At 46.6% G+C, this 25,239-nt stretch overlaps 1 protein-coding gene across 2 annotated transcripts in view; it reads left to right on the top strand.

Annotated features, from left to right (window-relative positions):
- Nucleotides 1–24,027, top strand: part of PRAG1 (PEAK1 related, kinase-activating pseudokinase 1) — a 46,089-nt gene extending 22,062 nt beyond the window's left edge. For both annotated transcript variants that reach the window (XM_048847451.2, XM_075127444.1), the window contains exons 4-6: nt 8,547–8,704; nt 16,053–16,708; nt 22,543–24,027. In XM_048847451.2, the coding sequence (XP_048703408.2) occupies nt 8,547–8,704; nt 16,053–16,708; nt 22,543–23,583 (1,855 nt within the window). In that variant the 3' untranslated portion in view covers nt 23,584–24,027. The remainder of the gene's footprint in view (nt 1–8,546; nt 8,705–16,052; nt 16,709–22,542) is intronic.
- The last annotated feature ends 1,212 nt before the right edge of the window (nt 24,028–25,239 follow it).

Genomic DNA, 25,239 nt, shown 5'->3' with positions numbered 1-25,239 from the left:
TGGGAAGCAGGCCCCCAGCTGCTGTGCAGGCATATCCCATAACTGCAGACAGCCCCGTATTCAGGTGTGCTCATGTCTCTTGACGTTTGCACAGTGCTTGCATTCTGGGCTACATTTGTGACACTGCAATATTAGAAGAAAACAGATTGCGAAATTCTTTGCCTTATCTCTTGTGGGTTGATGGATTTTTAGTGGGTTGCGCACCTTGACAGAAACGGAAGGCAGCCGCTGCAGCAGCGAAGGGGGTGGAGGTTAATAAGTATGAATGTTTCAAGGTGGGCAAACATGCACCAACACAATGCTCCCTTTCATGTAGTAATTGCACCACGGCTGCGCTGGAGGAATAGTGCTGGCTAATTTATTCGGGCTGTTTCTTCTCTTTTGTTGTGTACAGCTCATTTCCCCCTCTTCCCCCCTCCCCTTTCAAGAGAATGCCTTGCAAAAATATCAACCAATTTTGTCCTGGGATTTTGTTTGTTTGTTTTTCTTACTTTCTGTTTCTTCCTGTGTTATTTATCAACATTGTCTTGTTCACTCTAGGTCCAATCTTTAAAGCAGCTATTTAAGAAAAAGTCCTGCAAAATCCCTTTTGGGGTAAAGTAAATGTCCACAAGTTGAAGAAATAGAGACCAAAAAGGATTTCTCTCTTAGTATTATGAAATGTGTCCGTCTCTCATGTTAACATTGGAGGCCACTAACTGAGGCCTTCTCTATATTCAAAGCTGCACCTGTTTCAGTAAAGGTAGGTTCTGAAACCAAATTAATTAAACCAGTGAAAAACCCCTAGGGAATACCTATGTTGCAGCTGGGAAGTGTGATTCCCAGCGCTGGTAGACAGACTTGTGCTAGCTCAGCTCGTGTGCTAAAAACAGCAGGGTGGACATGGCAGCTTAGGCAAAGCCCCAAGCTCAGACCAGGGGCTTGGAATTAGGCAGCTCACCTTACCCACCATTGGAGCCGCAATGTCCACACATGCTTCCAAAATACACAAAGCAAGGAACCCAGGCAGGCCCATTGTATCTGGCTGCGACACTCTTACGGAAGGACTATTGGGACTCAGAGAAACCATCCTCAAACCACTGACCACCCAAAGGGCCAGCTTCCTCCAGGGCACAACCGACTTCCTCCACAAACTCCACAACATTAACAGCCAAGAACACCATCCTTGCCATCATGGATGTCACTTCTCTGTACATCCCTCACAGCGACAGCATTGTTGCCTGACTCTAGTATTTACAGGACAATGGACAATTATCTTTGAAAACTCATGGCGATCGGGGGAAGTCCCGGACGACTGGAAAAAGGCTAATGTAGTGCCCATCTTTAAAAAAGGGAAGAAGGAGGGTCTGGGGAACTACAGGCCAGTCAGCCTCACCTCAGTCCCTGGAAAAATCATGGAGCAGGTCCTCAAGGAATCAATTCTGAAGCACTTAGAGGAGAGGAAAGTGATCAGGAACAGTCAGCATGGATTCACCAAGGGCAAGTCATGCCTGACTAATCTAATTGCCTTCTATGACGAGATAACTGGCTCTGTGGATGAGGGGAAAGCGGTGGACGTGTTGTTCCTTGACTTTAGCAAAGCTTTTGACACGGTCTCCCACCGTATTCTTGCCAGCAAGTTAAAGAAGTATGGGCTGGATGAATGAACTATAAGGTGGATAGAAAGTTGGCTAGATTGTCGGGCTCAACGGGTAGTGATCAATGGCTCCATGTCTAGTTGGCAGCCGGTATCAAGTGGAGTGCCCCAAGGGTCGGTCCTCTGGCTGGTTTTGTTCAATATCTTCATAAATGATCTGGAGGATGGCGTGGATTGCACCCTCAGCAAGTTTGCAGATGACACTAAACTGGGAGGAGAGGTAGATACGCTGGAGGGTAGGGATAGGATACAGAGGGCCCTAGACAAATTAGAGGTTTGGGCCAAAAGAAATCTGATGAGGTTCAACAAGGACAAGTGCAGAGTCCTGCACTTAGGATGGAAGAATCCCATGCACTGCTACAGACTAGGGACTGAATAGCTCGGCAGCAGTTCTGCAGAAAAGGACCTAGGGGTTACAGTGGACGAGGAGCTGGATATGAGTCAACAGTGTGCCCTTGTTGCCAAGAAGGCCAATGGCATTTGGGGATGTATATGTAGGGGCATTGCCAGCAGATCGAGGGACGTGATCGTTCCCCTCTACTCGACATTGGTGAGGCCTCATCTGGAGTACTGTGTCCAGTTTTGGGCCCTACACTACAAGACAGATGTGGAAAAATTGGAAAGAGTCCAGCAGAGGGCAACAAAAATGATTAGGGGTCTGGAACACATGACTTATGAGGAGAGGCTGAGGGAACTGGGATTGTTTAGTCTGCGGAAGAGAAGAATGAGGGGGGATTTGGTAGCTGCTTTCAACTACCTGAAAGGGGGTTCCAAAGAGGATGGATCTAGACTGTTCTCAGTTGTAGCTGATGACAGAACAAGGAGTAATGGTCTCAAGTTGCAGTGGGGGAGGTTTAGGTTGGATATTAGGAAAAAGTTTTCACTAGGAGGGTGGTGAAACACTGGAATGCGTTACCTAGGGAGGTTGTGGAATCTCCTTCCTTAGATATTTTTAAGGTCAGGCTTGAGAAAGCCCTGGCTGGGATGATTTAGTTGGGGATTGGTCCTGCTTTGAGCAGGGGATTGGACTAGATGACCTCCTGAGGTCCCTTCCAACCCTGATATTCTATGATTATATTGACAACCCTCTGAGATGCACCCCAAACACACCAAGAAATCTGTTACCTACGGCCAGGCACGCAGATACCACAGAACATGCTCCAAGAAGAGAGTCCGGGATACACACCTTAACACACAGAAAACCACCTTCACCAAACAAGGACATTCCACCGGGGAAGTAAATCACATCATGGAATGGGTCTCTCAAATACCCCGAAAGAATCTGGTTCAATACGGAAATAAAAACTCATCGACCACACACCCCTAGTTGTCACCTACCACTCCACCCTGGAACGCATACAGGGTATCATCAAACAGCTACAGCCCATTTTCAGTGGGGGACCCCATCCTGAAAGAAATCTTTCCTGAACCCCCTTATCTGGCCTTCAAACAACCCTCCAGCCTTTCCAAGCTCATCATCAGAAGCAAGCTCCGCATCTAGGGGTGCTGGAAAAATGTGTACAGTGGGGGTGCTGAGAGCCACTGACCCAAACTGTAAACCCTGTATATTATGGAAACCTCTTCAAGCCGGGGGGGGGGGTGCCGCAGCTCCCAAGCACCCCTAGTTCCAGCAACTAAACCACAGACCAGTTACCAATGCAAACTGGAAATGAGGTGGAAATTTTCAAGTGAAGGTAATTAGCCGTTGGAGCAGTTTGCCCAGGGAAATGGTGTTCTCCCTCCTTGGGAGTCTAAAATGAAGATGGGTATCTTTGTCCAAGTTCTGCTCATTGAGGGATAGACCCACAAAGGGAGCTGAGGTCTGTGTTGCAGAACATAGCATTTAGGCACCCTGCCATGGAATGGAATCCAGAAGCCCTAGTTGGGGGGGCGGTCATGCTCCCAGCACAATGCACAGGGAGAGTTTGGCACCTGATAATGGGATCCCCAAAAGCCAGCAAACTGAGCGGGGTGCCTAAGCCAGGCAATGGGAGATGCCCAGGAGAGTGGGGGGGGAGACAGCACCACTTCCTCCTCCATTTTGTACGAGGCCTGAACTGCTGGCTGCTGTCGGAGCACTCCTTCCGGAGCAGCCCCACCGGTAGGATAGATGGGGGGACACCTCGTTTGAGGATCCCTCTGGGGCTTAGGGTGAGAGAGGTGCGCGGGTATCAGGACCAAGACAGTTGTGCATGTGCCCAGTGGCAGATTTTTGGTACTGCAGGGATTTTATTGGCAGAAGCTTAGGCACCTGCAGGATTAGGGAGCAGCTGAGCTGGGGTTTTGAAGACCTGAGTTTTGGATTTAGGTGCTGAATGTTCAGTTACGCGCCTAAATCACTTTTTGTAAATCCGATCTAGCCCTGAATGACGTTCTGTGGGCTGTGCTATGGTGAGACTCACTAGATGGTCGTAACTGTTCCTTCTGTGGAGACTAGCCATTGTCGGCATCTTTTTCCTTCGGTGGGAATAGCATCCAGGGAACAGCAACAGGCACCCTTGTGGTTGTGTGTGTGTGTGTGTGTGTGTGTCATGAACATATCCTAAAAGAGCAGGGAGCGTTCAGACCAGTTCAATTAGGCAAAGCTTCATTAACTTCAATGGAAATTGTATCTGAGTGAAGGGATTTGGCCCTATGTTTTTCTGCAAATAGTCTGTATAATCCTTCATTATTTGGCTCTGACCCTATTGGCCTGGTGAGCTGTTCTTCGGACCCTGGTTACGGAAGAGGGGGATGTGGAGCAGAGACATCTAGATCATATTGGAGATTATTCACTGCCCTAGCAGTCACATCTGAGACTGAGAGCTGCATGCCATGTGGGAAGCAGCAATTTCTATTTCAGTTTTCTGCCTATTCAGGAAGTGCATTTTACATAAGTCACTGAGGTACTGGGAGGAAATAGAAAGCTCTCTGTACATCTGACTTCACCGCAATGCTGGGTTGTGCGAATGCAACTGCCTTTGCAACAGGATCACTCTGTTCCAAAATGGTGGCTCAGAACACTCTGTTGTGTCACTGTAGTGTGTTGAAGGAATAGGTGTGGCTGTCTGCAAGGACATTGGACCCTGCTGAACAAAGTTTGATCTCATAATCTCAGATTCTGTACCAGGATGGTAAGACACCTATGCATATTTTGGTTTTGTTGACTGAAAAAAAAAAAAAAATCAAAGGAAGGATTTTAAATAGCTTTGTTTTCAAATTTATTTTTAAAAGCATGATTGTGTTACAATAAGTCATTTATTTATTTTCTATACAAATTAAGAAATTAAGTCTAATCTTACACTTTAAACATTTTTTCCTTTGGATCTTTTCCAAAATATCACTTAGACTTCTGGTGCTTTTATTGATTAAAATAACGTCTTGATTCACTGGTGTGCGTGCCTGTGTGCATGAGTGTCTGAGTATCATGTTGTTGACAGAAATGCCCAGCTAAGTTTTAGTAGTTTTGGGGAGGGGGTATTTTACAATGAATGTAAAAATACACACATTGTGTGTGTGGATATTTTTACGTGTTTTATTGTAAATTAACTTAAATTTGTAAGTGTAATTTTTAATTGTGAATTATAAGGTACCCCTGAAGTTTCATTAATTGCCTAGAAGAAGCCTGCTGCAATGACAAACTGTATGTGCCACATTCATCCTGGACATGTGGCCATTGTCTTTAGAGGAATTATGCCCAGGGTGAACTCAGCCCTTAACTTCCCCTTAATATTTTTAGATCAGGCATGCTCCTACAAAACGAGAAGTCTGACAACGGTTTCTTCCTGTGCTTTTCTTCAATTTTCCTGTCAGCATAGCTAGAAGAAGACTGTATTAAGCATTCCCTCTCCTTCTCTAAAAAGCATGAAAAAATTAGACAGCTTACACCATTTGTTGTGCTCAGAGTTTTTCTAAAGAAAAAGTAACCATATAGAAAACAGTCCCTGCATTCCCTCCGAGTGCCCCATTGGTGCAATGCAGAAGAGAAATTCTGTGTGACTGGTCTGTTTCAGGATGGTAGGAAAACATCTGTTTGTTTTTTGTTGTGGGTTTCTTAATAGCTATTCAGCTTTCCCAGTAGGAAAGGTAAAGACTATTTAGGGGTTTTTAACTCGTCAGGCAGCAGGCACCATGGAAATCAATTCTCCTTTTGTAAATGACGTGTTATCCTATTTTGATTTTAAGAAATATTCTATTTTATCAAACAATTACATTTTAATTTCATTTGACAATTACTTCCAAATAATCTAACCTTCACCAGTCTGTCGGGATACAGTCAGAAATTATGAACGGTAACAGAGCCGGATGCATTTGCAGCATTGTAAAATGAGCAACTTCCAAGTCTGTTCTATTATTTGCCAGGGGAAAAAATGTAGAAAAGGCATGGGTGTTGCTTGCATTAAACGAAAGTTAATAGGTAAAAGTTTGTGCCTTACTACAAATTATTCATCTAAACTATAACGTTGGTATACTGTAAACAACGCTTCTATGTTTCTAGATAAAAATGTGCCTAGAAAATAATGGAACTTACTTGAAAATACTTTTTTTAAGTCTTCATCTTTTTCATGCTTTTATTTTCTGTGCAGTATTTCCTTTGTCTCAAAATAGGTGAGAAGACTCTGCTTCCTGCTAAGCAGTATCAGTACAAAGGCGGCTTTCAGTGCCAGACCCAAGAGCCAGTCACAGTTATGGAGATATGGAATCAGTAACAGATAGTGTGTTAGCTCAGTGCCTCAGTTTCCCCGTTTGTAGAATGGGGTTAGTGATACTCGCCTCCTTTGTAAAGTACTTTGAGATCTGCCAGGTTTAAGATCCCCACTCGTGCCATCTGCTCTGTCCATACAGGACTTGAACTCTGAGTGTGGACTGACACTGACCTTAGAGACACTGCCAGGGCTTAGTCAGCCGTGACGCAATGTGGTCGAGGAGCCCAGACTCAGTTTTAGCGGGTGAAAGGGGCAGCAGACTAGAGTGAGGGAGTTGTTTGTTGTTCAGCGCGTTGGTTTCTGAGTGCTGGAGCACAGCGTGTGTAGGCGTTGGTTCATGCCCGTGTTGACTCCCTGCACTGACCTGCTGGCACAGGGAGGTTCTTGTGCCAGAGCTGGGAAGCTGGAAGCTTTCCCTGTAGCGCTGTGTTGACAATGAAAGGTTTGCCATGTCAGAGTGTCGGCACTGAAAGGCTTTTTGACACCAGCTTCCAGGACTGGGGTGGAGATTTTACTGACAGTGAGTGGGTTTTGATACAACTCTTTTTTTTTTTTTTTTTTTAATTTACAAAGTCCACTATGCCTTGATGTGTGTACCGCTACCCGTGGACTGTGAGTCTGTAAATCTTTCCATTTTGCCGCGCAAAGCTACAAGTTATTCATCTAAACTATAACGTTGGTATACTGTAAACAACGCTTCTATGACATTCCAGGGTGCAGACCAGTGAGGTGTTGTCGGCCCTGTCCTACAACTTGGGGTGCCCCACAATGCTTTGCTGCTGTAACTCCCACCTGGTTCATTCACAGACAGCCTGCAGGTCACACCCTGACCCCAGCAGCTTGTTAACAAACACCAACCACACTCCGGCTTCCAGCAGCCTTTGGTGACTACTTACAGGGAGACCCCGACACATTCCCAGTCCTGGGTTTTCTGCCCAAAACATGTGTTCTGCACTGTCCAGCCCTCTCCTGGACAATCCAGATATATTGGGTCCCTTGCCCGTCTGTGGGGATCAATATAGGACAGCCTGCTACCTTAAATGGAATTACCCAAATAATTCCTGACACTAGGTTGGTTTTAATTAAAGAATAAAACAAGTTTACTTAACTAAAAGGAGACAGGTTTTAAGTGAGTACAAGTATAAGGTACAAGTATGGCAATCAGAAATGGTTACAAGAGAAGCAGCTTTCTAATCTTAAACTAGACTTGGTTCAAAGTGAAATTCTTGCAAATTCCCAGTAACACTGCTGACCAAGTTTGAGGTCACGATCCCCTCCCAAAGTCCAACAGCTGTTTCTTTCCTTTTCTTAGGTGAAAAGGAGAGAGATGGATAGGGAGAGAGAACTGGGGGTGGTTTTGCCCCTCACTTTTGTAGTCCAATCACCCTTTGAGATGCTTTTTCCTGAGGGTTACCCCTAGTTAAAGTTCATTCCCGCTGTGAGGTTGGAGTAAAGGAGTTTGATGGTGAAAGAGGTTTCATGCTGTTGTTTGCTAAAATGTAGATTTGCCTTGTCTCCCCCTTGCTGGCTCAAGGACCTTGTTTATTACATATATGTAAATGGAGGTAAACACACATTCCTTTTGTTTGAGACCTGCTTGACCAGTTCTGCCTAATCAGGGCTGTGGATTTGAACATGGGCTACCAACAACCATTCAGGGGAATTCATAACTTTACATATAATGTTGCTGCATACATTTCATCATATTATTGACCAGTGAATTATTAGTTTTCAAATGATCCCTCACAAGACCAATTTTGCACAAAGATTATTACAATAGTGTGTAAGGTGTGAATACAGGGGTTGCATTTCTTCACACAAGGGCAATAACAAAATGAGGTTTTTTTCCAGTATGCATGAGGGCCCATGTTAGCCAGGTGTACCCCCTGGATCCAGGGCCTTCCACACCTGGGCCTTGTGCCTGCAGGCCAGGTCTGACCTCCTCCATGACAGCGTGGTCGTGCTGGAGAGACCCTCCCCTAAGAGAGATCCCCACCGCAGGAGAAGCGTGTCCGTTCTGTATTGGGCAGCTAATACATGTGGAGTGTGCGTGTGTAAGTGCCCAAGTATGGCTTCTACAGTAATGAACAGGCCAACCCTGCCTCCCTGGTTTTACTGCAGGAACAAGAGGTCAGACCAAATCGGGCTGATGTTTGTCTGCGAACGGTGCAGCGATGCGTCTTCCCCAGACAAGCAATGATTCCGTTTGTTGTTTAACTTTCTAGGCACGCTTTGAAAATGAACAAAAGTAGCTCTGAGCTGGAGAAGGTTAGCAATGGCTCTGAAGAGAGCCTCGGCCCACCTTTCCAAGGGATCCACGTCAGCTTCGTGGCTGGCTCCACAGAAAGCCTCAACTCTGACACAAGGACTGCCAGTGATGGAGGTAATTAAACCGTTTTTCTGTGTGTGTGTGTGTGTGTGTGTAAGGCTCATGGAAGGGGCTACCCACAGCCCAAAAGCTGAGATCCCTTGTTTGTGCAGTATATGGACCATAGAACAAGTACAACATCGGCAACACAAGCTTCCCCTGCACCGGTCTCTGACTGTATAGCTCAGCCCTGACCTGGAGGAAACAGCTCTAGAGCGGAGTTGAGCTTCCATACCTATGTGGGACTCAATGCTGCTCCTACTGTAGTCAGCGGCAACGCTTCAGTTGATGTCAGTGTAAGCAGGCTCTGGCCTGTGCCCCCTCTGCTGAGCCTGCCGGCAAGGATGACCGAGCTGCTTGTGATGGTCGGAGAGGAAGGCCACCTGCTGTCTTCACAGTCCCGGACCACCAGGCAGCCATTACACTCTGTCACAAAAGACTAGTGCTGGGTTTGAAGCTGGTGATCTCAGGTGAAAGAGGATGTGTCCTGTTACCAGCCTCTGAGCTGTCCAATTCTCCTAACTCTTACTGATTCTCTCTGGACAACTTGGGCTGAGTCAGAGCAGCAGACTTTCTGTAATCTATTTGGCCAATGCCAAAATCGTTCTTCCTGCTGTTTTTCTTAGACTCAAGACCAGCCAATCCCACACCTCCTCCCAGGACAATCTATAGACGTGCTGGACATGCTGCAGGATCAAAAATACAGAGGGTCGTTCATCTTTGACGTGATTTCCTCAGTGGGTTGCAGGGGTGACAGAATACCTCCTGTAGCTCTACTAAAGGACACCAAATGTACCGAGAGGGAAAGGGGTTAGCACAACATGGCGCGCACAAGTATTTCTTGAAGGAGGGGGGAAGTGCCCTCTTTCATTAGTTTGGATTTTCTTTGAAAAGCAGATATTCTACCAAGTCATTTTTCCCCTAAGTCTATTTAACTTAGACATGTACTGACACATTACACAGTCCAGCAACTATTTCCTTTGCAAATCGCCATCTTCATATAATGGAAGTTCTGCCTCTCCAGAAGCAACAATTCATAGCGATAAAATTCAGACCTAGTTGTCTGGAAATGACATTTTTCCAGTCCTAGCTCAGAATTTAAGAGGGAGAGTGTGCCAGGAAATTATAAAAGAGAAAAATCATATTACATGTCAGACTTATGCTCTCTCAACCTATAGCTGTCAGATGTGAACAGAAGGGGAAAGTGGTTTCCTTGTTCTCTCCAGTGACACAAGGAATTTTAATTTTCTTAAGAAATTTAAAATAAATGTTTGAGATTTTTTTTTTTTTTTTTTTTTGGCTAATGTAAATGAGGAGCAGAAGTCATTGGCCAGAGCAGGAATAATCAAGATCCAATTGATTTCCAGGCACGCTTCACCAAAAATTCAGTGGCAAGATCCATGCATTCTGCAGGGGTCTGGTGCAATCTGTTGGAGGCTCTGCCCTAGCTTCAGATAAATTAAAAGAATGAGGCACTGATTAAAGAACATTTTGAAGTGGACAGTCCAGTCAGTGCAGTATACTCTGTGCCAGGCACTGGATAGTAAATTTGATTTATTTTACCCTGCCTATGCACGTTGAATTTTCAGTGCGTGGTTCAATTTTGCACTAGAGACTATTAGGGAAGTAGTCACGGGAAAGCTGGAGATGGTGGTGGTTAGGCAGTGCCCAGATGGACCCTTACAGCATGTGGGAAAGGTCTAAGGCAGTCTACGGTTGTGGACTCAGCATGTTGTTTGGATGTTAAAATACTTTACAGTGAAATAGAAAACCATGTGGACATTGAAATGTGCATCATTAGCTTTCAAAGTTGACAGCTGCCTTTATGGTGAATGGGGCAGGTCACATCTCTCAGAACCCTGATTTTCGGCTGTCTGCAGACTCAGGCAGACCTAACTGCACTGGTTTACTCTATTTGAAGGATTTCTTCACAATCAGAAGGGCAAGAAACCTAGGGCCAGATTCCTGGGTGCGGCCGAGGTTTGTCCAACACAGGACCCATCAGGGTGAGGCAAAGGTGGTTTTAAGCAGGTTCTGGCTCCCCGGATTATTGGGCTAGTTGGGTTCCCAGCCAGCCCCTGGCTCGGTTTAGAACAGCCTCAGGCCTGATTTACCTTACTTATATTGTAAGCTCTCCAGGGCAGGGACTATCTTTTCATTACTTGTTTGTCCAGAACCTAGCACTGGTCAAGGCTTCTAGGCAATACTGCCATATAACTAATAAGTGATTATAGTAATCTAAACTACATTCAGCTGCAACAGCACCCATGAGACCATCTAGCAGCCAAGATTAGCTGGAGAGTAGCATAGATACCAGGGCCAGAAAGGCCTGTTGTGATCATCTTGTCTGACATCCTGTATAACACAGGCCAGAGAACTTCCCCAGAATAATGCCTCCTACACTGGCCATGCCTCCATGCTGCGGGCTGCAAGAAAGGCTGTGTAGTCATTCTTGCAGCATACACCAGCTGGGGGTATTCCCCGGTGGCGAGGCGGAGCAATGAATCAGACCCTCTCTTCTGTTTTTTTTAATGCACGCTTGAACTCTGGAGCACAAATGTATTAGAAGGCGTGGGCTCCGCAGTGAATCCTTTAGCAATAGGACAGCCAAGTGTGCATAATGCAGGTATGCCCTGTGCTTACCTTCCTAGATCTCCGCCAATAGCCCATCAGCCTGATTCACAATGCCCAGACCACCAGTGAGAGGAGGATGCCAGCAGGGTGGTGATTCCTGCCCTAAAGAAGTGATCTGGGTGGCTGGTGACACAAACGCTCCCTGGTAGGGAAACCTTTTCCTGCATTTCACAAAGGAAGTGAATGGGAAGCCTTCTCTTTCTGAAGTTTGCTTTCCCATACACACATGAGCATGTAAGTCAACATGCCTCATGTTGGTTAGCCATTTTAAAATCATCAGTACAGAAATCGGAGTAGCAGCCGTGTTACAAATAAATTTTAGTCTCTAAGGTGCCACAAGTACTCCTTTTCTTTTTGACAATACAGAAATGGATTTTCCTCCAGAAAAGTGGTGGCCTATTTGTACTCCATCCGGAGAATCCAGAAAGCTGCTGGATTTACAGCCCTGGTGAATGAATGTTCACATTGCCCCATCAATGTGCCTTCACTGGGATCTAGCTGCACGATCTCTAGGGTTGCAATGATGGTTCACGCTCTGTGGCCATTCAACCTTCGGCTTCTTGGCTAAATTGACCAATGGCATTACCAGTGAGTACTTATGGTGGGGGATGCACCTGTGAAGTAGACAACCGGGACTGCTAATTTTACTTCAAACAGGACACGGAAAGGCTATCAAAGATAACAGCACTGTTGCTAGCTGCACTTGAATCAGCAACTTACAGGTGAAAGGTGCTCTCTCTCATTACCAGTCTCCTGTGTCATCCAGTTGTATGAATTTCTGTTTCTAGAAAAAGGCCTTCATGAATATGTGGCCAGTGTTTCACTTTGATAATCTGCAAATGATCTGTTAATGTCAGCATTGGAACCCAGGAACCAAGTTCAGAGAGGAAACAGGTTTTACTGCTGCCTTGCTCACAATGAGCAAAACTCTGCCATGAGGTTTCACAGATCTGGCTCTGTGTACACACATGGTAGAGGGCTATGCAGTTTAGGAAGTTTTTAACCTAGTATTAAATTATTTCAAAATATTTATATTGTCAGTACAGATATTTATTCTCCTAATTTCCCATGACACTTTAATATTCAGATATCCTGTGCCGTAATTTTTCATCTTTTCTAAACGATAATTATTACTCTTACATTTTTTGGCTGTGATCAAACACTTTTCCCTTTTTCCCCCATGACAAACGACCAGCCTTACTCCTGGCCAGTTTTAATGAGATAGGAAAACTTTCATAAAGTACAGCTGACTGAAACGAGCCGTGCGCCAAGAGCCACAATCTGGTGCGTGCCCATGGCTCAGCTGAGGCATGTGGACAGAACTCCATTCGTAAAGCAAATAGGTTTGAGACTTTGCGGAGTGAGTCAGTGGAGGACTTTGCAGCAGGGTGGAGTCAGCTGAATCCCTGTGCCTCCCCTCCAGGCTTGTCCTGTGTGGGGCAAGCTGTGGAGTTCAGTGTGTCACCTCTTTCGCCCCACTCTGACAATGCTTAATCTACAGTGCAGTGGGGAACATGAGTCAGGCTCTCCTTTCTTCTGCCTTGCCTAGCCTGTTTAATTGCTGAGTTACTGTGGCATAAAAACTAAACCGGCTTTGTTTGTATAGTTGTTGCCGAACAAGTATCCTTCAGTATTTCATTCTGAACTCCTCTCAAGTGACTTCACAGTTTAGCTATTTCCCATAGACCAGCTTTGCTACTGTTTGGCAGCTTGCACAGGGAAAAGTGCCACAGTGTTTCTTCAAACCACCATCGAATATCAGCCTCTTCCTTCCAAACACCCCTGACTAAATCCGATTCAGTCACTTACACTGTAGATATCCCATTATGCATGATTTGCAATAATTAATTAATTGGCAACGTGCATTGGATTTGGGTGTAATCATATTGTTCACATCTGCATTTCAAAGCCAGCTATCTTGTAGAACTTCCTGAGGTTTTAAAAACATCACGAGTCATTGTAACCACAGCGAGTTAAGAAATGCCTTAAGGTACAGCTACAGTGCAAAAAAAACCAAACAAACAAAAAAAAACCCACGGCAGCAAGTCTCAGAGTGTGGGTCAGCTAACTCGGGCTCATGGGGCTTCTGCTATGGGAATAAACACAGGAGTGCAGACATTCCTGCTCAGGCTGGAGCCCGGGCTTTGAGTCTCACTGCTGTGAGGTTGTGTGGTTTGGGGGTTTTTTTTTTGCAGTGTCGATGTCCCATTAGTGCCGCAGGGAGAGTTCCAAGAGCACCTATTCCCACCACAACAAAGTCCATGGGAGGGGTCTCAGGCGGAGATAATCACTACACTGTTCCCTTCCTGCACCCCGCATGGTCCCACTGAAAGGGGCTATGTACACCTCCCACAGAAAGGCCCTAGGGTCCTGTGGGAAGCCAGGCTTGGAGGTTCTGTGTCTCTGCACCAGGCCCCCTGCCCGCCCCAGGTTCCCGTAGCAGTGCAGCTCATGTGGTGCCAGGCTACCAGGGCCTCCCTGTGGTGCGGGGGAAGAGCCCTGTGGGAAAGATGATAAAGCTTCAGGCTGTATTATCCTCTGAGTAACTTCCCAGGGGCACGGCCGGGCTTGCATGGCTTCCAGCGAGCCCACTCCTCCTCCAACCCATCCTGTCTCCACGCTCTTCCCCCAGCTTAGACCCCTGACTAAGGGGCAAGAAATGCTGCTGCATAGACAGCCGAGCCCCCTTTGCAGGCAAAGGGAAGGAGAGCTGCACATGGAAGGTTTCCTCCATGCAGAGGCAACGGGGTATGAGCTGGAGATCTCTTTGGGACGTCAGAGGGGACCAGATGCCTGTAACACAAACACAGAGAGAAAATACTGTTTCAAATCAATTAAATTAACCCTTCCTGACAGCAATCTTTGGTTCCCATTTCTCAGGAGGGGGAAAAAGGCATGCAGATAAGGGAAAAAATACATCAACGGAGCCTGCTGTGCTTTGCGCCCCTGTGCTTTTCTCTGGGGTTTTTAATGACAATATATAGTGACCCCTGCAAATGATGCTTAAGTGTTGTTGGGGCTATTTTAACCTGACGTTCAAGAAACCTGAGAAACAGTCTCCACAAGGTACGTAATTACGATTTAACTCGCTGGCTTGCAACAAAGACTGGCACGTTTTTATTCCGTTCAATTAGAAGTCTAGATGTGAAGAGGAGTAGCCAGTCTAGGTACTTGAGAGGGCATTTTGCTCCAGCGATTGAGATTTCATATGTAAAACTGGAGTTTTGAGCTGTGGCTCCTGGACTGCAGTGTATTAAATGTTTCTATAGGAACAGTATATTGCTGATGGGTACCATACACTATCCCCCCTGTAAAACGCAAATACTGCTGTAAAAGTCTGCTCTCTTTGGCGCTGCATCACACAGTAGATAGAGAAACACAGGCTAAATTATCTCTGCTACATCTCTGTACTCTCCATTACAATACCCTGTGCACGATCAAGGTCTTTTGACAGTAATTGTCCAAACTTTGCCTCTTGTTTGTTCACAGCTGAGAGGCATGTGAGCCCCTGATGCTGGCATGAGCCAGCTCTGTTCTAGGCTGACCAGCCCTGAGTATGCTGGTTGGGGACAGAACACCATGGGGAATTGCTCCTTGCCTGGTGCCGGAGGAGGTGACCGCATGCTCTTGCAGATTGGCGGGAGGAACAGGTGGTTACAGCAGTACATTGCCTTTGGGAAGGCTGTGGGGAGATGGGGATGGCGTGTTTCCTTTTGGCTCTCTGTAAGCCACGTGGCCCGTGTGTGTTTCCCAGCTGCCCATACAGTTATTCCCTCCTGCAAGGAAGGCATAATCAGTCCCAGAGCTGCCCACCACGGTCTGAGCTGGCTCCATGGACCATGCAAGATGGGTGAGAGCTGTGGACCCACCTCTGCTCCCCTACTTGCCCCGGGCATGCATCAGGGTGCATATGTAGACCACAGCCCTGCTGTGTGCGGAAAGCCCCCCCATGTCTGTTCAGAGCTCCGTTGAAGTGAGTGGTGCTGGGCTTGGGAGCCCGGGACTGCCGGTACCAACCGGAGCGAGGGCTGAGGCCGAAGCTTGTAACCCTGGTGACGTGCCGTGAGGAGCTGGCCACATCAGGCCTCGCGCAGGCTAGCCCTGCCGCTGCCATTCGTGGGAACAGTCTGAGTCCACGTGCTCCGCACTGAACTGATTATCACTCCATGAGGGTAGCCTGCACCTCCTGGCGATGGCTGTTGGCTGTGGTACAAAGCTCCCTGTACAGCCACCTTTCCTGTTCTCTTAGGAACCTCCCTATTTGGAGCTGCTAATGTGCTGAGCCTCCGCTCTGGCTACTTACTGTACAGCAGATCTCCTGCAGCAAACACAGACGAGCTTTCCACCTGCTGTGTTCCAAATGAGGGACACACGACAACTCATAGGAGCTGGAGGAGGCTTATAATGGCGTGGATTGAGGACGTGATGATGCGTATCATAACGTCTATCGCTTTGGTTTCATTACTCGGCATTTGGGTGGCAAATTATATACTAAGACCCCTAACTCCCATTGATTGATTTGTAAGGGTGCCTGACTGTGACTTGTGCCTTTGAAGAGCTCATCTTGTGTTTTACAGCAGGAGCATCCAGGCTAATAAGGGACAAGCGGGGGGCACGGCTTCATAAAGCCAGTTATTGTCGTCGTGTCTTCTAGGACAATCATCTGACCAGAGCCACTCACCCTTTTGCACTGAAAAGCCGATCTTTTCTTCTGTTCCTTTCCCTGCAGGCTCCAATCAGGACAGGTCTCTGGGCACACCTCTACAGCCACCCCCTCTGCCACAGAAGAAAACCGTAAGCCGAGCGGTTTCATCACCTGATGGCTTTTTCTGGGGCCAAGCCCCTCTGGGTAGAACAGCGAATCCCACCAGCCCCAGACTGAACATCAGTCACTCCGAAAGCAACGTCTGCGTCCGAAGGGAATCCCCGTTCTGCTATGTGGGAAGCACCCACCACTCATTCTCCTCCTCTGAATCTCTAGAAAACGCTTGCAAAGGAAATGGCCATTGGGGTCCGACTTCAAACAAAAGCAGTAGCACCTGCGTCCAGAACAGAAACCTGCAGCCATTTTCATCCTCTCCGCTCAGTGCGTCCAGCCAGGTTTCCTCAGTCTCCAGCCTTCAGCTCCGTAATCTGCTCCTCAACATTGACAGCAAGGAGGGGGTGTATGCCAAATTAGGGGGGCTTTATGCAGAATCCTTGCGCCGCCTCGTTGCAAAATGCGAAGACTGTTTTATGCGTGATCAGAAAAATGAACTGCATTTCAATGAGAACAACTGGTCTCTCTTTAAGCTGGCATGCAACAAGCCCTGCTGTGTTTCTGGGGATGCCATCTATTACTGTGCTACCTGCTCGAAGGACCCTTCCAGCACCTATGCGGTGAAGGTACGTTTACTTTATTTGTGTTGGCTTTTTTGCTGTCTCTCTGAGCGCTTACCTGGTAGTGAACAGGAATATACCCTCTGGACTAAATTGGGTGTTGGTCCACTGAAGTCCATTCCTGGGAAATTATTCCAGGCCTTGATAGCATGTGAAGCACAGCTGTATAAGCCAATAGCTTTAACTTCCAGACAGTAATCCTTCAAATATGCAATTCCACGAGGGTTCACTGCTGTATTCGTTTCTGGACAGCTGTTGCATAACTGAGTGTTCCTCAGAGAGTGCCATTGGTGTTCACTAATAATACTTAGCACTTACAAGTTCTTTGCAACCGTAGCACTCTTGTGAGGCAGGTGATCATATACCTGTTTTATATGTTGGGGAAACTGAGGCAATCCACAGCCACAGAGGAAGTCAGCAGCTGAGCTAGATTGGAAAGCAGGAGTGCCTGAATTCTCCTCTCTAGAGCATGCGGTCTGTTTAGAATGCTGCGACTATTTCTGGGTGTAAGCTAAGATTGGACATAAGAATATATGGTAAAACCTTGGTAAATTGCCATCAGAATGTGGTGTCATCTTTTATGAATGGTTGGCTTTGTCTGTATCAAAGTTAACCAAGGCGATACTGCAGAAATGGGTGTCGTGTTTAAGTAATCCCTTCATAAGTCATCAACATTCTTTCCCTTGGTAAATTCATATCGGCGAAAGCATTCTTCGTGTGGTTTTAACAAAGGCCAGTCACACATTCGTTGGTAGGGACTTACAATGAAATAGTAGCCGTAGTTTGGTCTTCAGTTAGCACAATATTTTCTCTTTATTGCATAGTGATGAGGATCGCTTTTCACTCTGTGCTAGGCCTGTCTGCCTCCAACATACACAAGCTGATTGAAAGTCGCAAAAAAGGCTGTTTCCTTTCTGGCTGACAGCGTCTGTCCGAGACACCTTTGAGTCTACAGGTTATCTCGGCACCATGTGTATTAAGACCTTATGAACCACAGGAATTGACAGAGGGATCTTTACTTACCATCTAAATAAAAAGTTTACGCGCTTAACATAAAAACTGGCCTGTCTCTTTTCACGTATCCTAGTGTGCCTGTTTGAAAGACAGATTTTAGACTAGAAAGTTCAGCTTTCTTAATCCGAGACAGATGCAGCCCCTCTTCCACACACATCCCAAAGCACTCAAGTGTTGGGGAGGAGGGCTGAATTTTCTCCTTGTATAGTCGTGATGTTTGTCCCCTTCTGTACAGTCCCTAAGGCCTGCAGAAAGGGAGCCCAGATCTTGAGGGCCTCTGCCTGTCGCAAGCCTGCAAGCTTGCTTAGCTCTCTGTAATAGAGTCCTTCTGCTAGGCTGGGATTTTCAAAGGAGCATAAGGTGTCTAACTCCCTTAGGCTTCTTTGGTACTCCCAGCCTACAGCCCTGCAGAGTTCAAGGCACAGTTAAGGTAACATAATATAAGGACTGGTCCAAAGCTTGTAGCAGCCAACGGGTGGCTTTCCAGTGGCTTCAGTGAGCTGTGGCTCAGATTCTCAGGAAGTATATAAAGTAATCCCCAGCTCGCGATGTGTGTAAAATCACTCCAGCGGCCTTAAAATTTGACCTGACCGGGTTACAGCATAACCATAGAGCCCTTAACGCCAGCCACATACTGTTCTGCTACCATTATTTTTTAAAGAGAAAATAATGCTCAGACCAAAAAAGAGTGTTACCCTAGAGAGTTGCACAGACTGAGAACACCTCCAAGGATGTTTTAGTTGAAAAGGGGCAAAGATACATTTGCAATTAACATTCCAAACAAATCAACCTTTCGTCATCCCATTTAACCGGAGGATTTTAAGTAGGCAGAATATAGTTATAGACTGAATGCTGGTCATAACACCCCTAGATCAATGCTTACAGTGGAAAGGTTTAAAGAGAACCTTTACTGTACCGTGCATAAGGTTTTACTGTACCGTGCATAAGGTTTTACTGTACCGTGCATAAGTGCAAGTTCATTTGTACCTTTTCCGCCTCCAAAGAAAAGTCTGTACAGTGGACTGGAATAGCCCTTTTCGTTGCATAGCACAGAATGGGTTCACCCTGGGCTGATTTACTCAGAAGAATTTAGACCTTTCCGTTGTTTGTACAACCTGACTTGATTCTTAGTCCCAGTGTGTGCTTCCCATGGGGGGGGGGGTTGTTGTAAAAGAAGGAAACAACTCTTTGTTTTACATAGCAGGACTGTACTTGTGTCCCTATCTCGAATGTGCATTCATTCTGTGATCCTCGCAGACCGTACGGACCCAGAGCAGACAGAGGTAGCCTTGCTGCGCACTCGTGCAAAGTGTGCACCAGCAATTTTCCCGAGTCCTTTCATTTTCATTATTAGAATATGACTGATAGACGGTAATTGAGAGGCTTAGCAGCTGTCTGGTTCCTTTCCATGCCTATTGTAGTATTGCACAGGGTTTCAAACAGGAAAGAGGCAACAGACCTGCAGTTAAAATTAGACGTGGACAAGCCAGACAGTTTGAAAGGTTTAGCTGAGCCAAGTGTCTTCCGAGCAGTCAGAGCCAAAACTTTGCGCTGAGGTCTTGGCATTGATTCTAGCACACACAGGCATGTGCGAGCACTTGTGTGCACACACTCATCTGGGCTCACACTGGCTGCTGGGAAATCAAGCCAAAATATGCTCACTGCCTTGGCTTATACCTTTGTTCAGGCACACAGTGCTCATCCAGAGACAGGATCTTATCTTGATCTTTCATTGTCATGCCCACCGTGTATTTAAAACATACCAGGCGTACACACAGTTCTGTGATCTGTCTACACACAACTGGCCTGATTTACACAGGAGAAACCCGAACACATTCTCCAAATTGACACTTGATTTCGTTGCCTGTTCACTCCAGGAATTCATACTCCAGTGAGCAGACCTATAACCCCTTCTACTGGGAGTGAAGGTAACGGGATTGGAGCCTAATCTTGGTGGTCTGTGCAAAATGTCCCTGGGATTGCAGTGCCATGTAGGGAAAGTTGTAGTAGAATTACTGAGCAGATGAGCAGGTGCTTGCAATAAAAAAAGAAATGCCCATATCGTTTTTCTGTATGCTGCTTATAACAGAATTATTAGACTGTACAGAATACATAACAAAGGAATAGCAAAAGGCATACATACACCTACAGTAGCAAACTGATTGAATATAAAAACTGAAAGCCCTGTCCTTCCTTTTATAGATCTTTGATGCTAAGGCTCTGTAGGGTCATGTGTTAATTTGTAATATATCCGTGGGCTAGTTTCCTTGAAACCATCCTTTAACAGCATAAATGTGCAGGCACGTCAGACCCTTTTTACTTAGAAAAGAGAAATAAAACAATCGATTTTAAATAGCTCTTTCCCACAGTACTCTGTCACTAGAATTAATGCCCTGCAGAATCTTAGTTTTAAAGTATTTTGTCAGGAGCACAAAAGAATCTCCGCCCTCTAAGCCTTTCTTAGTTATTTTTGCCCTCGTTTTAACTTAGATGGCAAAACTGATGTCGTGTCCAGGTTTGCACACATTTTACAAGAGAGAAAAATTTGCTCCAGGGTTTGAAACCTCCTGTGCTAAGTTCCAGCCCAGAGCAAATTCACGTGGCTGAAGTCTAAATAAATCCCTAAATAAAAGGGCTTACAATGGAAATGCTGAGAGGCCTGTAATTGTTGCAGAACTAATGGATGTTGCTACGATAAACCTATTTTCCTGCAGTTATTCATGCTGTCACAATGGGAAAGTTTAAAATGTAAAAAAAAAAGTTTAGTGTAGATTTATGTGAACTTTGACTGGGGTGGTGGGCCAGGAACCTACATAATGCTCTCCCTTTTCGTTTTGTGTCGGTGTTTTTGTTCTTCTCTCTGCCAGTCATTCCTAGTCCTCCATTGACGTTTGTTTTCTCTTTGTGGGCCTCATTTTTCTTTTTGTCACGAGTATTGTCGTGAGGCTGGGCCGTTGACTTGAGCTGCCTTTGTACTGCTAGCTGCTTAGATTGTCCATCGTGCCAAAACCAGAGCCTTTCGCCGGCTTTTCTGGCCACCATTCAGTGCTTCACTAGTACGTGCAAGGCAGACGTGAAACAAAGTGGTGGGAGAAGGAACAGTGAAAATAGTTTTAGGGCTTATGGGAGAGAGATGTATTCTGACTGTAACCCCGGAAGGCAGGAGCTCCTGAGGTTAATCCCAGTTTGCATAACAATGGCCGGATAGTGGCACCTGTCTATATCTTTGGGACATAAGTACCTTTGAAAAAGTGGCCTCAAGTCCTCTGTGGTCTATAGGCAGGTCACTCTGATCCTGTCTTCACTACAAAATCAGTCATGTCTGAGGACCTGGGTTCAATATAGCTAAAATCGTGCCTCTGTTGCAAGACAGAACGGGGTTTTAACCATGTCCAAGGAGAAGAGTGCATGTACCCAGGTCCTATGACATCACTGTATCATCAACTTTTTAGCCTTTGTTTCCCTGTCTGTGAAATGGGGATAATGCTACATATTTCCATACCTCCGGAGTGTTCTGAGGATTAGCTGCTGTCTGTAAAGCACTAGGTATTATGATCAGTTTAGTGGCCAATAGAACAAACAGTTCATAGACCCACATTTTAAGCTGGGTATTTTGTCTCTGATTTTCCTTACGATTACCCGGTGAAGCCATTGTGTTCTATCAGCTATGGAAACTCAGCGTGCTTTTCCCATCTCCTGTTTCTGCCCCTCTGGCCAGCGGGAGCCAACTGGAGGTGGATCAAGCTGCTGGCCAGAAGGATGGTGAGCACAAAAGGTGAGGCGGGGCAGGGAAAGATGGGTGAATCCTCTGAGCTGAAAACACGTTCTGAGCAGGGACAACAGGCTGTTGCCCATCTTCTTCTACATACAGCCCTGGACTCCTCAGCCCTAAATTAGCTGGCACCGCTCAAGAGAGAGCTCTTGGAGTCATCACGGCTAGTTCTCGGCAAAACATCTGCTCCACGTGCAGCAGCGGTCAAAAAAGGGAACAGCGTGTGAGGAACCATTCGGAAAGGAGGGGATGATAAGACAGTAAATATCCGAATGCCACTACACCCACACCTTGAGTACCGAGCGTAGTTCTGGGCACCATCTCCAAAAAGATATGTTAGAATTGGAAAAAGTACAGAGAAGGGGAACACAGATGATGAGGTGGGTGGAACAGCTTCCCTCTGAGGAGAGATTAGAAAGCTTGGAAAAGAGACGACTAAGGGGGGACATGATAGAGGTCTAGAAAATCATGACTGGTGTGGAGAAAGTGAATAGGGAAGTGTTGTTTACCCCTTCACATAACACAAGAACCAGGGGCCTCCTGATTAAATTAATAGGCAGCAGGTTTAAAACAAAAGGAAGGACTACTTCACGTAATGGACGATCAATCTGTGGAACTCATTGCCAAGGGAAGTTGTGAAGGCCAGAAGTATAACCGAGTTCAAAAAAGAATTAGATGAGTTCATGGAGGATAGGTCTATCAATGGCTATTAGCCAAGAAGGTCAAGGATGCAACCACTCTGGGTGTCCGTAAACCTCTGACTGCCAGATGCTGGGACTTGGCCACAGGGGAAGGATCATGTGATGATTGCCCTGTTCTGTTCATCCCCTCTGGGACTCTGGCATTGGCCACTGTCGGAAGACGGGATGCTGGGCTGGATGGACCATGGGTCTGCCCCAGTATGGCCGTCCTAATGTCCATATGTTATGCCCTAAAGGAACAGTTTCCTGCTAAGCTGGAGGCACCGCTGTTGGAGCACATTTTGCCAAGCAGTTGGCGACTGGGCGAGTGACCATCCTAACCCACCCTGTTATCTCTTGTTTTCTCTTCACAGATTTGTAAAACTCAAGAATGCAAAGTGTCTGCTTCGTACCACAGCCCCTCGGTGCCAGTTCACTTCAACATCCAGCAGGACTGTGGGCACTTCGTAGCCTCTGTGCCCTTCAGCATGTTGCTCTCCTCTGACGTAGCAAAAAGCACTTCTCCTCCAGATGGCCCCGGCCTCTCCCACTCTGCCAGCGAACGGGATTGTGTGGTCGTCATCACCCGCGAAGTGCCGCACCAAACCACAGCCGACTTCATGAGGGATGCGGCAACTTGCCATCAAACCAAGCCAGAGGTGTACGAACGGCGGGTGTGCTTCCTGCTCCTCCAGCTCTGCCATGGCCTGGAGCATCTAAAGGAGCATGGCATCATACACAGAGATCTTTGTCTGGAAAACTTGCTACTAGTTCACTGCAAGCCTCTGACTGGCTGCAGTAAAACCAAAGATGAAAAGCACTTGCCCAGGCTCATTGTGAGCAACTTTTTGAAGGCCAAGCAAAAGCCGGGTGCCGGGGACTCCAAACTGAAAAAGAACCAGGCCCGGCTGGCCCCGGAGATTGTGTCGGCCTCTCAGTACAAAAAGTTCGATGAATTTCAAACGGGCATCCTCATCTATGAACTTCTCCACCAGCCCAACCCTTTTGAGGTGAGGGCCCATCTCAGGGAACAGGAGTACAGCCAAGATGACCTCCCCCCACTCCCCAACCTTTCCATTTACTCCCGTGGGCTCCAGCAGCTTGCTCACTTGTTGCTGGAAGCAGACCCGATCAAACGCGTCTGCATCACAGAGGCAAAATGGATCCTGCAGTGTTTGCTCTGGGGTCCCAGGAAAGATTTAACAGACCAGCCTCTTAACCACGAAGAAGCCCTCTTCGGTGCTCTCCAGAACTGGATCGACATGAAACGGGCTCTGCTGATGATGAAATTTGCAGAGAGGGCAGTGGACACTGAGCGGAGCATTGAACTGGAGGACTGGCTCTGCTGTCAATATTTAGCTTCTGCAGACCCAGTTTTCCTCTTTAACACATTGAAACTCCTTCAGCTTCTCTGATCTCAAAAAGCATTTCAAACCGAGCAGCAGCAACAAGGAAAATGAAAGATGTTTCTAAGGTTGACATTCACTCACGGATAATGGTACAAATCACTTTCACACTGATGGCAGATCACTTACTAAGAACAGGATCCAATCTTTTTCTCCCCATTGGAAAAAAAAATCAATCTATGTACATTTCAGGTTAATTACATTGTTTTGAACAGTTTTCAGAGTAGCAGCCCTGTTAGTCTGTATTCGCAAAAAGAAAAGGAGTAGGTGTGGCACCTTAGAGACTAACCAATTTATTTGTTAGTCTCTAAGGTGCCACAAGTACTCCTTTTCTTATTGTTTTGAATACTGTAAACTACAAACAAACAAAAAACCGGATGCCTGCTATTTTGGTATGGTAACTCTTTGGGCAAATAAAAACTTGTGCGTGTGTATGTTTCCTAATGAGCAGAACGAGTTTGTGTTGAATTTCATGGCAGACATAGATCCCTGTTGGAACCAAACTTTATTCCCCATAAAAGAGGGAATATTTGAGGCAATTTGCTTATTAAATGATCTCCAGATTTGCAACACGGTTCTCTTGTCCATGCGACCAAAATTGCAGCAATGCAAAATGCCAGCAGAAAAGAGCCAGACTCACTCTGTGGGTTTTCAGGCTTTGCTCAGGAACAGGTAGGATTAATGTAACAGGATGGGGACACCCCTCATCCCCAGCAGAGGCTGGGACTAGAGAAGCTGCAAAGTTTAAAAGGATTGTTTCCAGAGCAGCACCAGGTGTATGTACGCATAGGAACAGTTCTTTTTGCTAACCTTTTCAGGACCCCATTTCTGTAACCAGCTTACAGCAAGCACAGATTTGTCATACATAGGCTAATCTCTGCATACCCCAGGGAAGGAGGGGCGTGCCCAGAATTTCCCAGCGTTACCACCACCAGGTCAGGTTCGTTGGGGGCCTTCGGCAAGTCACTGCTCTCTCTGCCTCCAGCTCTGCCTTGTACAGTGGGGAGAATGATACCTGCTTGCGGAGACCCTGTGGCTGAGATGCCCTTGGAAAGAGCTGAGTATTATTTCTGTTTTTGTTTTGTGGTTGCAACTAGAGGCCCCGATCTGGGAGTGGGGTCACGTTGTGCTAGGCACCATACACCCGCATTGGACGCACACACGATTGAATGTATCAGAGGGAACAAGGGACAATTGACGTGTGCGTTGCAAAGGGAGGCGCCAGCAAACTCCTACAGAGCATTAACAGCAAAGCTCTGTCTGAGCTCCGTTTCCATGTGTAGACATGGATAGGAACAAAGAGCTTCTCCTGTCTGTCAGCCGCTCCCTCTAGCTTTTTCGCTTTGTCCTTTGGGTAGTGTCTTGCGCCCCCGTCTGCTCGTTCCCACACGCTTACACTCCGGACCAGCGCAGGGACCTCGGGGTTGGGCTGCGTGCGGTGCATTCAGACAGGATGGGCTACAACTTAACCCTGCTGCACATGCTCTCCAGGAGGCTCGACACGTGGTATTTTGTTTTAATGAAGAATCGAGGCGGCTCGAAATCAGTGTGTTTCCATGCCAGGACTTGGGTGACTGATTTTCATAAAACCAGGGGGCTGTCCCCTAACCTCCTTTACGGCCTCCGTGGGATAGCAAAGTTGTAGGGCAGGGCAGGATTTGGCCT

Source organism: Caretta caretta, chromosome 4 (assembly GCF_965140235.1).
Source record: "Caretta caretta isolate rCarCar2 chromosome 4, rCarCar1.hap1, whole genome shotgun sequence".
Lineage (NCBI taxonomy): Eukaryota > Metazoa > Chordata > Testudines > Cheloniidae > Caretta > Caretta caretta.
Note: the sequence above shows the minus strand (reverse complement) of the source record. Positions and strands in the feature narration are given on the sequence as shown.